Genomic DNA, 16,177 nt, shown 5'->3' with positions numbered 1-16,177 from the left:
CTCTGTCCTTTCATCACAAATAAACATGTCAAGTTCGCTAAACTTTACTAAATCCTACTAAATAAATGTGTATTTTAGTCAAATGACAACCAAATACTTCAGGTGGTTCTAGTATGAAACAGAAAAGGGACCGATTCAATTCAGCTGTGATTGTGTGGTGAATAATCTGTGATGACTTTGGTTTGTTTTTTCTCCAACTGTCTTACGGACCTTGTTAGAGTGGAAACAACAAGAGATTTTAAATAAAAATCTTCTGCCTTCTGCAATTTAGCTAAAAATGGGTTGACATTGGAAATTTCAACTGAATAATGGTCCAAAACCTATGGCCACATCAAATTCATTTGATGAAAAATCAACGTTTTTCCTATGTGATGATAGCGTCTTGATTTAGAAACTATAAAAATCATGTGGAGTGAGCTGGTGAGGGGAAAAGCATCTGAAAAAAACTAAGGTCTGGATGATGTAGAGAGTTTGTGCCAAAAGAAATAGTGGAAAATATTACTCTTTGCATGCTCCAACATTACACTATGTTATAAGAAACTGTCCTGTTGGCAAAAGGGGACAAATTATTGTTGGCCAGGCAGGCACCAATAACTGTGCAACTCGTGGCTTTGTTAAAATAATATTTTTATAATGTCGCTTTTTGTCAAAAACTGAAAAAAAATTAATGTTTGACTCTTTTCAAATTTTAGTGGAAAAATGTTCTAACAAATATCCATAACTGAGGATGATGTAAGACAAAAATTTCCCTAATTTGTCAGTTTTTTAATTTTGATATTTTTTTGCATTTCACGTATTAAAATTTATCTCAAATATTTTACAGCAACAGATTGCTGCCTTGTATGTGTCAATTTTTTTATGAAGTCTGAATTATGTCTAGAAACCTGGTAAGCTAGAATACCGATAAAGATTTGACATCCTACCTCTGTCATCAGGCTTTGTCTGTATGGGATTATAAGAAAACCCAGCACTCAAGGTAAACTTAAGCTGCAAGTAACTGGGTCCTTCAGCTGCCACATGGCAGTCAATACACCACACATAAATCATATTTTACAGCTTGCACCACACACTATACCTGCAGCAAGAGTTTTTGTTTGTTTACTTTTGGTTTTCCCTACTATTTATGGTTTTCCCCTTAAAGGTTGTGTTCTTGATGCCCAAGGCAACCACATTCAGAGAAATGAGAAATGTTTTTTGCTATAATCTATCCACTTGCAAAATTCAAGTGTTTGCAAGACTGATGGTTGTCTGTTCAACAATAACTTCATACTGGAGAAGACTGAAAAAAATATGCAGGAATTAGTCATCATCCAACATAAAAGAGACCAAATCCTGTTTTCAACAAGAGCAGACTGAATCTCATAACTTCACCAAGGCTGAATGAATGAAATGTTTCAAAAACTTGATTATTTTTAAGGTGAGTGAAGGTATTAGTGTTGATTATTTTTATATGAATCTAACCCTATGAGAAACACTGTTTACAAAACAAATAATTAGAAAGAGTTTATAACTTTGTAGGCTCTGTCATGCCGATATACCAATATATCCTCTACCCTTACACCACCTAATTTCATATACTCCTTCACTACATCCATAAATCTACTTTTTGGTCTTCCTCTTTGCCTCCTGTCCTGTGGCTCCAACATTATTCTACTGATATTATTACTGTTTCTCTTCTGAGCATGCCCAAACCATTTCAGCCAGATCTGTCTGACTTTATCTCCAAAGCATAAAACTTGAGGTGTCCCTGATCCTTTCCATCCCCCTTGTTCTTAAAAAATGGAACTAGAAAATCTCATCCTTACTAATTCCCAATCCACAGCAAGTACCTCTTCTACTCTACATTCTTTATATTTTTTTTCTTATTCATCAGCTAGTTAAAGTACTATTTCCATCTTTCCATCTAACACTTATCTCTATCTCTCTGATAGCCACTCCTGGTCTATCATTGCCACGTGATTGATGGTTCCCATAGGCAGATTTGTATGTATTAGTTCCCTCTACCTTCCCATGCTGTCTGACCAGTGTCCCTATACCTGTCAAAGAAAAGCAAAGCACCAGCAGAGTAATGTTATTTTCACTCTGCCTGTTTGTTAGATAGTCCGCCATGTTTTTGTAGGTTTGCTTTTCATTTTCTAATGATGGATTTAACAGAGTTCTATGATGAAAGCCTGGAATATTGTTTTACAACACAACTCTGATTTAAACTCATTCACAGATTTCTCCCTTACCTGTCTGGCTTTGGGCTCCATTAAGCTGTTTGTCCACTAATGTTTTCTAACAAACCTCACAAACATTCACACATTGAAGGAGGAGGGTAAATGCATGTCTATGTCAACAAAAACATGCTTCTGTTGTTTGTTCCCATTTTATAGAGTTATGTAGTACTTTGTGTTGGTTTGTCACATTAAGAAATACATTGAAGTTTGAGTTTGTAATGTGACAACATGTAACAAAGTTCAAGGGTTAGGAATGTGTTTGCAATGTGAAATGATAAATAGTATTTGAGAGCAATTGATCACAATCTTTTTCTGGCATTGAACACAGCACAGTCAACGAACATAGAATCTGTTCTTAAAATGGGCTTTAAGAAGTACACTGCAGTTCACTCTTCAGCTGAACTGCTGCATTAATTTATACACCATGAAAAGCAATTTACACCCCTGTCAGGGAGAATGGTGTTATTTAGTCTGGCCAATCAGACACTCAACAAGAAACGATTAATAAAACAGGAAATAAAGACACCGGGGGTGGTAACTGGTAAGTGTTCATATGATTAAATAATTAACAAGGCAATCCAGAAAAGGGAATCGATCAAAGCCAAGATCCATTTTCTCTTTGCAAAAAAAAAACAAGATCACTTGATTAATTCTAGTCAAAACCCATTATCCTACAGGGGAGATAAGAAAAAAAGATGTGAGGTGACAAAATCATCTGGAAAGCCACTGTTTTCCTTCCCTATCTTGACATCTGAATCACAGACACTCTCAAAATGGTCTCTCGTTGACTGTCTTACTTCAAAAAATAGATGTATGGGTAATTAGTTCATCTGGTTTGGATTGTTTTTTTAAGACAATTATGAAAACACCCAATTTATTTAAACCCAGTCCATGATAATAAACAAGAAATCTGGAAATGATGTTATTTCATTGACAGCCAGTCAGACAAACACTGAAAAAAACTCTCTGTGAAGCTCACACTTAACAATCAGAATCTCCTGTCCAAAGGCTGATTTTGCAGAGCTCAAACAGTGCCGACCAGCTCTGTCACTTTGAGTATAATTCAGACTATAAAGACCTAAAAGATGCAGTGAGGAATGACATATGCACTTTCAATGTCTGAACATGTTTTGCACAATAAGAATGAAGTAAGAAAATGTGAGTAAAGTCTTAATTTCTGAATGATCTGAAGTGTTAACAAAAAACAAAAAGTGTTCATACGAAACAAGAATTTCTTTCCCTACCCCTTCCCTCTTCAATAATAATAATAATAATAATAATAATAATAATAATAATAATAATAATAATAATAATAATAATTAATAATAATAATATTTTAGTTGTGTGCAGTTGCAAAACTGCAAAAATATTTATAACTAACTATTTAATTTCATTAGAAAGGCAGAATGTCTTACCTAAAAAGCAACAACTGTCCATTCCTGTCCTCTGTCCACAAAATAAGTGAAAATGTGCTTGCAGAAACGACCAGCTCCGCTGTAGTATTTCCTCTTCGAGTCCTTAGAGGCAAAGAGAGCGAATGAGGGAGGAAGAGTAGGGGGAGTCGGGGTTATAGCAGGTTATTAGAATCGGAGAAACATTATGACTTGCCTATTTAACAGCACCATTTTTAAAAGGAACACTATAGCTTACAATTAAATCAAATTTAAACCCAAAGGTTGTGATATAATCCAGGCTACAGGCTGAAGCGCTTTTGCTGTTTCACAATAAAACATCACCCAAAAAACCTACTTGTTGCCTTCTGCATGGTTCAACAGGGATCCATAACCTGGAAACCTGAGGGTCTGCCTTCATAACGGACTGCTGCACTGCGGTTTATATATTTATGACTCACCTGTGAACACTGAGCGCACATGCTGCCAAAAAAACAAAAAGTATTTTTTTTTTCAGCGTGCACATTTATATCCATTAAGACTAATCTAAGCTATGTAAATAACTACGTTCGGATCAATGGGAAAATAAAAAAGGAAACTGTTGCGTTGAAAACTGCATAAATTAACCAGATTCTAGCTAATGCGATGATTGTCAGGAAACAAACAAACTAATGCCGTGCAGGCTTCTATGTGTCCACACATCTGTGGTATTTTTCTATGCAATACTAATTGTGACCACAAGAGGGTAGTAAAGCCTAAAAGTTCGTTCTTACGTTGTTGCTCATGAGCGTGGGGTAAATGTGTTTTACATTAGTGTTTTACCAATCTTATAGCTTCTTTCACACTTGTGTCATTTCAACTAAACCGTAAATGTGTAGATCACGCGCTTTAATAAATTTATCTACGCAAATTACTAAAAAAAATATCTGAAAAATTTTATAATAAAAACAATTATTAAAGTTATCTAATAAAATATTTAAAAAATATAACTAACCAACTAAACTAACTGAGAAACCTGACCAAACTTTGCTGCTAATTTCGTGTTTGCAGAAGGGGAGTGTCACAAATGACGCAGGCCAACTATCGCGCTATTTCGGTGTCGGTTACCTACCCGTCCTGGATACTAGTTTCACCGTTGAAAAACATCAACATAGTAACCCGGGAAAGGCGACCTCTGAAAGACAAGACGGCATATTTCTTTAAGGAAACTCCACAGCTGCTTTGGATACGATGGCTTTTTCTAAAGAAAGTTGAAATAATGGATATATGTCGCTTGAAAAAGTTGATAGTTTAGTTGGTGTAGCTTTTGGCTAGTTGACTAGCTAACGTTAGCTGGCTAACGCTAACGGTAGCAGACAGATCGCTAGAGGAAACCAAAAGAGAACTGTGGAGATTTTAGGAGTTTCGTATTATGAGTTCATCGGCGTAAATGTGGACAATTAGACACACCGGGTCGTCCTCCTAAAGGTATGTGTTTTAAGTGTTGACAAATAAGTTGCTAGGCTATGTTAATGATTTTCCTGCCACCTAGCGAAACTCTTTCGAGTTTGCGGCACCGACTATTGCCTGGATTGAATTTATGCCAATTGAAGTCCGCAGCCAGCTGAGCAGTAGTTACCGTTTTGTCTTAGTTTTTCATACGTGCAGCAATTTATTAGAACATCTCGAATGCATTTTTAAAAGAAAGAATTGCTGAAAGTGAATCTGTTTAAATGACAATGTATTCAAACCCGACTCTTTGTTAGTTCTTAACTATTCCCTTAATAAATTTTAGATACTGACCTGTAGATTAAATCAAGAAGCATTTTCCCCACTAAGTTTAGCTTTTAATGTTGTTTTAAAATGGGCAGTTTTTAATGTAACGAGCAATTCACATGTTTTAGCTGTTTGTGTTTTGCTAAATACATTTGAATTAAGTGAAATAAGTGTACCATGTTGTGAATTAATTTTCTGTTGATTTTATAGGTGCACAGTAATAGTTATTAACATTAAAATGAAAACAATGGTTACTCTTCCTGTAAAAAGGAAACCCCAACCTGTAGTTCCTCTTCATAGGCTTGGGTGAAGTTGTGTTTTGCATATTATGCCATTTGTGGTTTGCAGTTAGATTGCAACAGTTTTCTCTATGTTCATGTCTATCCAAATGTGAGAGCTATAACTATTGCTTGGACTGAGTTGCATATTTCTCATAACGGTTTGCCACAGTGTATTAGCATATGAAATATTATTTAAAAAAATAGTACATCATTTGACACAACATTCAGTTGTATCAAACAAAGCAGTAGATTGGAGTTGTTAAAGATAGTCTTGTGGATTAAAGTGTTGGTGTTGCCTCGTGTATTACACTGAAAGTAATACATATACGTTACTATGTTTGGCCTTAGTTGTAACAGTTAGGAGAAGAGTGGTTTACATTTGACACAGACACCCTGAATTTCCACCACATTAATAGAATGTGTAGCATGTGTAAAAGGTTTTAATAAAATACAGAACTTGTATTTCCCTTCTGCCTATGCATTTAAAGGATTCACCTCCTTTATTCACTTTGTCTACTTAATAAGCTGTAAATGGTCGGACAAGTTGACATCGCATACAAGACTTCTTCTAAAAGAAACTCTAGACGTTTGATGAAGTCATAGACATTTACCATTTCATAGTAATTGTTATCTAACTCTAAGAAAAAAATTTACTGCATTTATTCTTGAAGCAACCAGGATGGTTGTTTTAGTTGCTCAACAAGAAGTGTTAGACAATGCAGACGTATGCACTTTCAGTTCATATCTTTGCCAAAATGAGTCAGTGTTGGTCAGTTTTAATATTTCAAGGAACATGAGTACTTCAGTTCTAGTGAATGTACCTATTGGTTTTTGTTTGGTCATATCCCACATCGTAAAAGAAAAAGCTGTTGCAGAGACAAAAAGTAGTTGTTTTTCTTCCACTGGTTTCACCTCTTGGCTGTGTCACTTGATTGGTATGAGTAAAAGGCATGACTTATAAAAGAAATCACATGACTCTGGGTAGTTTAATGGATTCACAATAAACTAACATGTAGTAACTTTATTAGAGAGTTGTGACGGGGAAGGATTATATTTACAAATTTGTCAACACAATATTGTCATTATTTTATGTAAAAGAGGTTCCCTAATTAGAGCTAAGTAATAGGTATCTATTATGTGATTAAAACAGTACTTGGGTTGGACTGGTCATCTGACCCAGCTGTTCAGGTGTTTTCAGTAAGCACAGCTTTGCTGATGCTTGCTTTCATCCACTGGGAGTGCTCTTTTTTATTTTAATTTTTTTTATTTTTATTTTGTGTTTTTCGTTGTTTTATTTGACTTTATTTTGTAAAGAGTTTATAAGGCTGTTTGTCTTGAAGCCAAGCATGTATATTTTGTCTATTGTGTCATGATTTCAGTTACTGTTTTTTTTTTTTCAAAAAAATTTTAATCAAATCTACTAAATAAATTGAATTTGTAACTTTTTAAAAAGTGTTACTATTGACTGCAGGTGAGTGGGAGAGATGAGGAGCAGCAGGAGGACTGAAGTACCCCATACAAGATCTGCTCAACTGCTTACTGATCACAATATTGGCACAGGTGTGTTCGGGAATTGTAAATGTAATTTATGTTAGTAGTTCTACAGTAATATTTGATCTGTTTGTCATTGGGATTTAAAAAAAATGTTTTTCAGAGCTGACAACTGCATGGAAAACTTTGGCCCAATCCAAAGCTGCTGTAAGTAAACATGACAGTGATATTTGTTTGTCATTTATTCATTAAGTGTCGCTGTTTCCTTGGACTACAGTGTTTTCTACCTGCTTCTATTTTGTAGCTGCGGCATATAGAAAATCGCTTGGAGGCCACTCCAGGAACTGCTGCTCTTCTGGACTCCATCCCCATCTCCCCCAAGAAGAAAACATCAAGTTCATCTCGCAGCAGGGGTGAGTTACTTCAAAATGTATCAGCTGCATTCTGACACATGTGGTTTTTAGAGTTGTGATTACTTGTTCCAACTTTTTTTCGTGATAGATGGGCAACAAGGTGATGAATCTAGAGGGACTTCAAAACCCAGAGGTGGAAATCAGCAGAGTCCAGCGAAGAGCAGCTCACGCAGCCCTTTGAGAAACGCCACTCAGGACAGCAATGTACGAAAGAACAGCAATGTGGAGTTCAGAGAACCTCTGGCCTCATACAGGTAAGCTAAAGGGATTTAACAACAATTATTGGCTGAATTACTGTTACATTGCTGTATTTGAGTTTGGTGTTGACTAATGTCAAATATCTTAATAGTTTCCCCTGGTTTCACATTGACTTTAAGTTTAATGGTGGTGAAAATGACTTTAGTAAATGTGACATATTTTCAAACTAGGAAAGCAGCAGTACATTTATTCATGCCAGACATTTTCAGTACCCTCCTGTCGATTCAGGGGGCACCTGTACTAAAGGATTGATGTTTTAAATCTACACACCTGCAGAACATTTGTGCCACACAACTTTTAAAAGCTATAGCTAAACATGAAGTTTGAGCACTCCCTCTTGTCAATGAAGTATGCTGTTTGAAAACATCGTTTCCCTGTTTACTACAGCAAGTTAACAGGGAACTTGCTGTAGTTAACAGCAAGGTAATTACAACAACTTGCTTAATTACAAAACTCCATTAGTTTTGACTGATGGAGAAAAGTAAAGCTGTATGTCAGTGAAGTGTAACAGCAATAAAGCATACAGCTCATTCTAAGTTGAACTTACCGGTAATGATTCACTTGCCAAATGTTACGTAACTTGTGCAAAGTAAAACAGATCTTAAGTAGATGCCTGTAGCAATGTAGCCAAACCTATTAATCAGCTGATGTTTTATTTGGATGTGAAAAAATAGGGTACATTTGGAAAATGGTTCATGTGATTGGGTGACTCTGTATGTGAAAAGCATTTTTGTGTGATTAACTATTTTCAAATATAAGATGAAGCAAACTCTGATAACTTGTAAAGGTTTTTTATTGAGTTCTCAAGGACATTCATGGCCTTAATCTTCAGTGTTCAATGGGAAATGTATTTTCTTTCACAAAACTCTGACAGTTTAAATTTGATGTTTTTTCAAATTAAATTTTATTCCTGCATATTTTAAGTGCTGAGATTCTCTCCTACACACTGAAATAATTTCAAACTCTGTTTCATTTGTAAGTTCACTGAGCTGTAAATTAAAACTAAATCTTGTTTCTCTTCTTGATCCCATGTAATCTGGTGTACGTCCAGAGAGGCCACCCCGCCTTCACATCCCTTTTCTCAGCTGGAGGCCTACAATCTGCAGTCCGTGCCAGGGTCTTCATACACATCCTCTCTGCCTAGCTCAGATCCTCTGCCCAGCCAGCTGATCTACCAGAGAGACACCAGGGACAAGCAGACTGACGGGGACTTGGACAGCATACGATCCTCTGCACTGGAGAGTGCTGAGGTGCGCTACCTCAATGACCAGCCGGTCTTGGACAGCCTGAAGACAGAGCACAAAGCACAACTTGTCATGGATAGTCGTGAATCAAAGAGTTTTGCTCGGACGCCCAGCTCTTCACGCCAAGGGGAGAGCACTCCTTCCTCAAGTCCGGGCTCAGTTACCCAACGGTTGGAAAACCTGAGACGACATCAGCCAGATGATAAATTAGAAAAACTAAAGGAGCGCATTCGACGACAGAGGCAACATTTAGAGGAGACAGCAGACAAGGAAAAGTCTAAGAGTTGTCTTGAAAAGCCCATTGTTGCGTTTGTTGAGGGTGACAATGTTGGTTCAAGCAGCATGCCAGCAGCAAAGATACGGAAAGTCACAGCAGCACCGCCAGCGCCTATATACAAAGGTATTTTAATAAATGCATTTTTCTCATTCCTTAAGCTTTTATGTTTTGACTGCCTACATTAGAATAATGTTTGTACTTTTTAGTAACAAGTAAAGTTTTGCCATGTATTTCTTTTTTTAATCCACAGGTTTCAACAGTGCAGAGACAAAGGTCAAAACTCCTGATGGTAAAGTTTGGAAAGAGGAGGAATTCCATAACGTCAACAGAAAAGTTTACAGAGACATATCACACCAATTTTCTGGTAAATATATTTACAAGGCCACTCAGTGATTTAGTTTACCTAACTATAACGGTCAAGACCCCAAAAACTTAGCCTTGACTAACTGGACAGGTTTGCAACTTTGTTGTTTTTGTGTTTTGATTAAGATTCTGTGTTTTTTTTATATATATTTGAGATGAATACATCTACTAAATCAATGATTGCATAGGATTTTCTTAATTTTAAAACGCCTCTGAATGTTAGAGTTTTATAAATCAAAAAATATAAGTGTCAGAACAGGCACAAGATGGCATGAGAATCTGAATCTTATGTCAAAATACCATTATTTTACTGTGTCATCATGGTATTTACACAATCTGCTTTTGTTTTCACATTCTTAATAGCCAAATATTTCTTAGCTTGCTTACATGCAGAACAGCACAAGTTATTCTGTGCACCATACAGGCAAAGAAAACTTCCCTCCTCAGTGGTTTCATTAACATCTCATTCAGTTAAAGGCTTTTAAATTATCGGATCAGGGTTACTAGAAATGTTTGTGACTTTGGAAATGTTGTCTTTTTTTTTTAAATAACCTTACTATACCTTAGTACAAGTTATCTGATTTTGCCTAGCTGGAAATGTTGTGGCGTTTTTTGTACACAAATAGTATGCAAAATAAGAAATTCTGTTTTATTCAGTCAGTTGGGTATTTTCTTTATTTGTCCTTTCTGTATAGAGAGCAGCAAATTCAGGCATCAGCATCAGAGAACAGAACGGTCCAAGGAGAAGAGGCCATCCAAACCAGTCAGGAAGGTCCAAAAAGTTGCCCTGGTATCTGAGCAGAATTTTAAACCAGGTATAGTTCTTTTTACTGTTCAGTATGTAGGCTAACACAGTGCTGAATCTACATTTAATTATGATGAAAAATGGAAAGCCACCAGACTTCTGCTTTATGCTTCTCTTCTTTCTGGCATTCATTTTTTGTTAGAAACATTTTAGGTGAACTTTTGCTGAATCCAAAACAGACTTCCATTAATGTCTATAAAATGAGTCCTGCCACATGCCAACTTTTAAAAACATGGAGTGCCAGTTTGCACTTTACATAGAAGTGGTCTGCGTGCTTTTGAAATACCTTTAGGGAAAGTATTAACAATTTTAGGAAGCAAAAATAAAAACAAGCTTAAAGATCAAATCAGTATGTTAACATGGACAAACAAACGATAAAACCCTTTAAATGGAGGAATCAGAGGGATCTATATAACAGATGCACAGAGATAGTGTGGCTGTGCATCTGTTACATAGATGCACAGTATATTTGAGTATATACTGAAATATACTCAGCTATTTGAGTATATACCTCAGGGCATTGACCTTTTACAACTCTGTGAATTAATGAGCTATAACAATATTTAATTTTCCTTTGGGATCAATAAAGTATTTTTTGAATTGACTTGATAGTGTGTTATTTTAGTCTTCAACTATCCTGGTTGTGTCGGGGTAAAAGCTATCCCTCAGTCTGCTCTGCACTTCACCCTTTTGAGGACATGAATGTGAAACACGCATCAGATGAGTTCATAGATTAAACGATGGGCTCTGAGGTCTATGCTGCTGACCTAGATTTGTCTTACATTCAGTTTTCCAAGCACTGCATTATTTTAACCAGGGATACTGCTCTACTGATCCAGAGTTATGACCCTAATCCCCATAGATTTGTTTTCTATTATGCATTAATGTGCTTTAAAACCAACAAGAGACACAAAGACACAACCAGGCTTCAGCCATGTACCACCGGATCCAACAAAACATTTTATGTGGGTACATGTGATTATTTACCATCTTCATCAGTTTTTGTTCTTCTTTGTGCTGCTTTCATTATTTTTGTTTCCCCTGCTGTTAACACTTAAAATTTTGGAATCCATGAGTAAAGTGCTTCCCTTGAGTAGCTTTTGTCAGACTAGAGGATTTTGCAAATTGACATGAACATTTCAGAATACAGCTTCACATTTAAAGGATTAAAAAAAGAAAATCTTTAAATCTTTGTTGGTTAAACACCAGCTGCCTCTGCATGGCTGGAAATAAGACAGACGGTTGTTGGAAATAGATTACATACAATATTCTGGCTCCTTATTTCAACTTCTGTTGATGTTTAATGTGTGTGTTTGACAAAATTGGATTATTTGTGATTTAAAATCCCCTTATTTTCATTATATCAGAAAAGAGCAAAGACTGCTAGAAATCTAACTGGTTTCTACTGGTTGTAAAGGTCTCACTCAAGAGGAAGAAATCTGATTTTTTTTTTTTTTCTCCTATGTTGTTAGACCAGGCAGTTAGGGTGCATAGTGTGCTGTCATGTTTGTAAAAACCTGCTGTGAACAATCTCTTCTGTGTTCTTGTCATCTACGCCGTGTTTGGGGATTCCTTGTCTTTCTATTCACCTCAGTTTCACTATTTGTTTGGCAGCTACACAGATGCTCATGCTCTGTGTACATGATGTACACAGAGCACATCATGTAAGGGAGTTCTAAAGCAAGAATAGTCAGGTCCAAGTTAAATCTAGCCACATAAAGTTCAAGTAAGTGAAATTATTACCAAAGTTACTTTGCTGTGTTTGTAATTATAAACATATGTTAGTACGAAACTGACAGTTATCTTTTGAAGAAATCCAACAGATTGCTCAGAAATATGTGTGCAGTCCCTCAAGTCTGACTGGTCTGTGATTCATGTTGGGACGCTACTATAAATAGACATCTGCGATCTGTGGCCAGGTTCACTTGGCTCATCAACTCGGCTCAAACAGCTGCTTGGTTATTTGATGTAGAATACTTGGAACTGTTCTGAATATTTTGTGCACAAGACATTGCAATGCATTGAGTCATCTGTCAGAGCAGGTGAACCTTGTCAAAAGGAAGTCCTTTTAGACAGGACAAAGGTGTTAGGTTGTCAACAAGGCAACCTAACAAATCTAATTTCTACATAAAAAAATAAAAGAAAAACTTTGTTTTATTTTAGTTTTTTTCTAGCCACTTTACCCTAAATGCTAAAGATCTTCATAGAACTATACACTCATGTTTCCCTTTACCTATGTCATTCTGCTTTATCGTGATGCCATTTTCAGCACTCCCATCTGAACTGTGTCTGTTGTTCCTTTTGCAGTGATTAGTCCTGCATCATGGCGTGAGGGCCAAAAACTGGTAAAGATGGTACTAGGTCCTGCTCCAAAGCTACCCAGTGAAGAGCACAGTTCTCATCCAGCTGGCAGACAGACCCGAACAGGTGGGGCTCAGGAACATGAACTGTTAACCCGCTATACATACCAGCACATAATGTTCTGTCATGAGATGCTGTTTGAAGTGGTTACAGGCAAACATCAGACAGTATATGTGGTTTCAACAATTCAGAATTTCTTTCACGATCCAACTCCTGTTGGCCTTAGCAATAATGTTTGTGTTAATTGTACTAAAAGGTAGAAGGTTTATTGCTTAAGTATTTTATAAACCTTGTGAATAAACTAGCTAGCTGTAATTGTTTTTAAAAATGTTCCCATGCATATTGCATCTAAATATCAGTAAAATTCTATTTTGTTAAGTGCAATCTTGTCAAAAGTCGTGCATCAAACTGGCTGAGATAATTAAAACACTGCAGTACAGATACAGATACTTTGGAGTGCATTGGGCACGAGTGCTTATGTCATAAATTCTGTCACATTTTTCCCCGTAGGGCCCTGGGTTAGCCCTCAGTTTATTCCTCCTTTTAGTACAGATGCCTTTAAGTATTTTAAAACAGAACTTTCCCTGTTCTTGGTAAAGCGTTGACCTCTTAATACTTTAGGTCAGCTCAGATTTCTCTTTGAGGGCTACTATAACATGAGACGACTTATGTTTTTTGTGAATATATAATTTTTTTTCCAATCATTATTTCTTATTTTAAGAATGGAGTTATATATGGGAGAAGACATGCTGCAACACAGGGTTTTACTATTTTAAACCAAGAAGTTGGCATTTGGCATTATACGCTCTACCAGGACTGCTTGACACATCGAATTGAAGTCGTCATTGCAATGACAAATGACTACTTGGATACCATATTTATAAGGATACTATATTTCTGGTGTCACCCATTCATACCCTGCCAATTGATTTGACCCTCTGGACAGGCTAACTACCCTTAATACTCACAGCCAATATTTATTTTTAGTGGCTGAGATGCTGGATGGCACCGAATATGATAGGGACATCATGTAATGTTAAAGCAAGATAAGATATGAAAATTAAGCTAATAATTTTTGCAATAGTATCTCATATTAACAGTATTGCTTTCTCATCTTAGTTCAGAAGTTTCTCATATTCCAGATGATTCCATAACAGATCTTTAAAGGTTAGAACAGACCCACTTAGCCGTACTTCCTTAGCTCCTCAGCCTTACTGTTGTCTCTTATCTCTGTGAGCACCTCACTAATAATAAAAGTAGACAATTAAGAATCTTTTTCACTCTGTAACAATATCCACCAGCTGTGGTGCTTTCACTAATCTGTATAAACCCAGTCAGGGTTGACCAAGCCGTACATGAGTTGATTCCAGCCAGTTAATTTATTTTCTCTATATTTTTTGTTACTTTTCTTTTTTCTTGGTTGCAACCTATTTAGGTTGAGAAGGCTTTAACTGTTGACAATTGTTTATTAAATTGGGAACTTGCTTTTTATATTATTATTTATTATGTTAAACATACATTTTGAAATTAACTTACACTAAATTATGTAGGTTTTGCATTGGTTTTCACCAAAATAAGCCAAAATGACATGAGCAAAAAATCCAGAGCTGTTTCAGGTCTGACTCGGTGTTAGTGTTGCATTCACACACTCTAAGCTTCTGCCTTCCATTTTATTTTGAATATGTCTGCAGTGCGTGCCACTGACCGGAACAAATACAGATTGACTGGCTTGTCAAGTTGAATGCACAACAATACATGGATTGATATTTATTGACTGCCCAAGTGCATGTGCCATCTAGTGTGTGTGAAATCCAGTAAAGCTCTTCACAAACATGCTCTAAAAAAATCTATCTGGATTAGATGGTCCATGGGAATGTTCAATTTGGCCTAGATTAAAGTCGCTCCTGTTAACCCTCTGGCCATGCCTCATTCATTATGTTGATCCTTTCTGGATCTGTGCTACTGTTCAGATCTTTTTTTTTTTTTTTAATTTAGTCATTTGTTTGAGCATTCAATGGGATTTAATCATTATCTACTTTTGAAATTATGTGTTTTTATGTACAAGTTTTACTTATTATTTATATTGAAGTTTCTGTTATCAAAAGATGAAAAAGTAAAAGGTGAACAAAAATACCATTACTAGGAGCTTGACTACTGAAATTTTTAAAGCAAGACAAAAATGTGTGACTAAGTAACATCATTGCTTTGTCTGAGTTATAAAATGTAAAGTGACTGCAAAAGGAGACTGAGCGTAACTCTAATAGGATGTGTACTCAGACCTCAGGTATAGAGGCCACGCAGATTTCATCAAACACTGTTTAAATTTCAATAATTTTCAATTTCTAAGCAATAAATAAAGTTTTCTTCTAACTTTTTAATCCCATATTTGAATTCAAACTCAGAACTAAACTGATTTAAACAGTATTCTGTTTGCTTTTGTGGTAGGTTTATCATTCTGGATGTTAATGTACTGACATGAAAATTTGTGCACTGTTCATTTACACATCTGACCCCTTTCTTTTTTTCCTCATATTTTTCACCAGCTTCCCATCACCACTCAGACCCACATTCAGAACAGAGGAGACGCTCTCGGCCAAACAGCACAGACAGGTCTCGCAGTGCTTTTCAGGAGCAAATGGGCAGCCGCCCTACAGCCTCATACAGTCCCTCTTCTTCAGCTCAGAACAAGATGCCACGGGGAGTGAAGACAGATGTTTTGTCAGTAGACATCCAGGGGATTCTTGATGACCTTCAGCTGGATTGCAAATCAGCTGAAATAGAAGAGCGTGCTCATAAAAGATCCCGGGGTGTCAGTGGTAGTAGAAGAGGAAGAGGAGGGTCAGGTTCTCGGACGAGGGCACCAGTCTCTGCTTGGGGATCTACAGGAGTGGCGAACACCAGGTCCAGGGTCTGCCGGAGTGCTAGCCCCACCACATGCCAGCCTGACAATACTGACAAAACAAGCAAAAGTGTCAAGAAGCGGCACTATGACGCAGATACAGTTCGCCAATACATTGCACAACAACAAGAGGAGAGAAAGAGGCGACAGGCAGAAGAGAAGAGAGCAGAAAAAGAGGAGACAGCAAAAAGAAGTCAGAGATTGCAGGAGCTGTACAAGAAACAAAAAGAAGTAGTTAGAACTGCGACCCTTTCCTCTGAGGCAGTTGTGGGTCCTGTTCAAAAGCGACTGCAGGAGACCTACACCAGACTGCTTCTGGAGGATGCCCGATTCAGCGAGACAACACCTGAGCAACATTCTACACCTTTCATTCAGATGGTATTAGGCTTTCAGATAAGAAAGCTTCTCTTTTTTATGTTT

At 36.7% G+C, this 16,177-nt stretch overlaps 2 protein-coding genes across 7 annotated transcripts in view; one reads left to right on the top strand and one right to left on the bottom strand.

Annotated features, from left to right (window-relative positions):
- cacna1e (calcium voltage-gated channel subunit alpha1 E) overlaps positions 1-4,130 on the bottom strand; it is a 106,560-nt gene extending 102,430 nt beyond the window's left edge. For 2 of the 5 annotated variants that reach the window (XM_023340161.1, XM_023340162.1), the window contains exons 1-2: positions 4,072-4,117; positions 3,635-3,736 (exon numbers count right to left, since the gene is read on the bottom strand). The gene's annotated coding sequence lies outside the window, so the exon portion shown is untranslated. Of the gene's footprint in view, positions 1-3,634; positions 3,737-4,071 lie in introns of all 5 variants that reach the window. The other 3 variants (XM_023340160.1, XM_023340163.1, XM_023340164.1) reach the window with 2 other exon arrangements.
- Positions 4,131-4,709: 579 nt separating this feature from the next.
- cep350 (centrosomal protein 350) overlaps positions 4,710-16,177 on the top strand; it is a 36,868-nt gene continuing 25,400 nt past the window's right edge. For both annotated transcript variants that reach the window (XM_023339105.1, XM_023339104.1), the window contains exons 1-10: positions 4,710-5,077; positions 7,118-7,206; positions 7,301-7,344; positions 7,442-7,550; positions 7,639-7,804; positions 8,860-9,452; positions 9,580-9,693; positions 10,388-10,507; positions 12,805-12,924; positions 15,402-16,135. In XM_023339105.1, coding sequence (XP_023194873.1) covers positions 7,131-7,206; positions 7,301-7,344; positions 7,442-7,550; positions 7,639-7,804; positions 8,860-9,452; positions 9,580-9,693; positions 10,388-10,507; positions 12,805-12,924; positions 15,402-16,135 — 2,076 coding nt within the window. In that variant the 5' untranslated portion in view covers positions 4,710-5,077; positions 7,118-7,130. The remainder of the gene's footprint in view (positions 5,078-7,117; positions 7,207-7,300; positions 7,345-7,441; positions 7,551-7,638; positions 7,805-8,859; positions 9,453-9,579; positions 9,694-10,387; positions 10,508-12,804; positions 12,925-15,401; positions 16,136-16,177) is intronic.

This window comes from Xiphophorus maculatus, chromosome 9 (assembly GCF_002775205.1).
Source record: "Xiphophorus maculatus strain JP 163 A chromosome 9, X_maculatus-5.0-male, whole genome shotgun sequence".
NCBI classification, from domain to species: domain Eukaryota; kingdom Metazoa; phylum Chordata; class Actinopteri; order Cyprinodontiformes; family Poeciliidae; genus Xiphophorus; species Xiphophorus maculatus.
The sequence above is the reverse complement of the archived record's forward strand: the minus strand, read 5'-3'. Positions and strand labels throughout refer to the sequence as shown.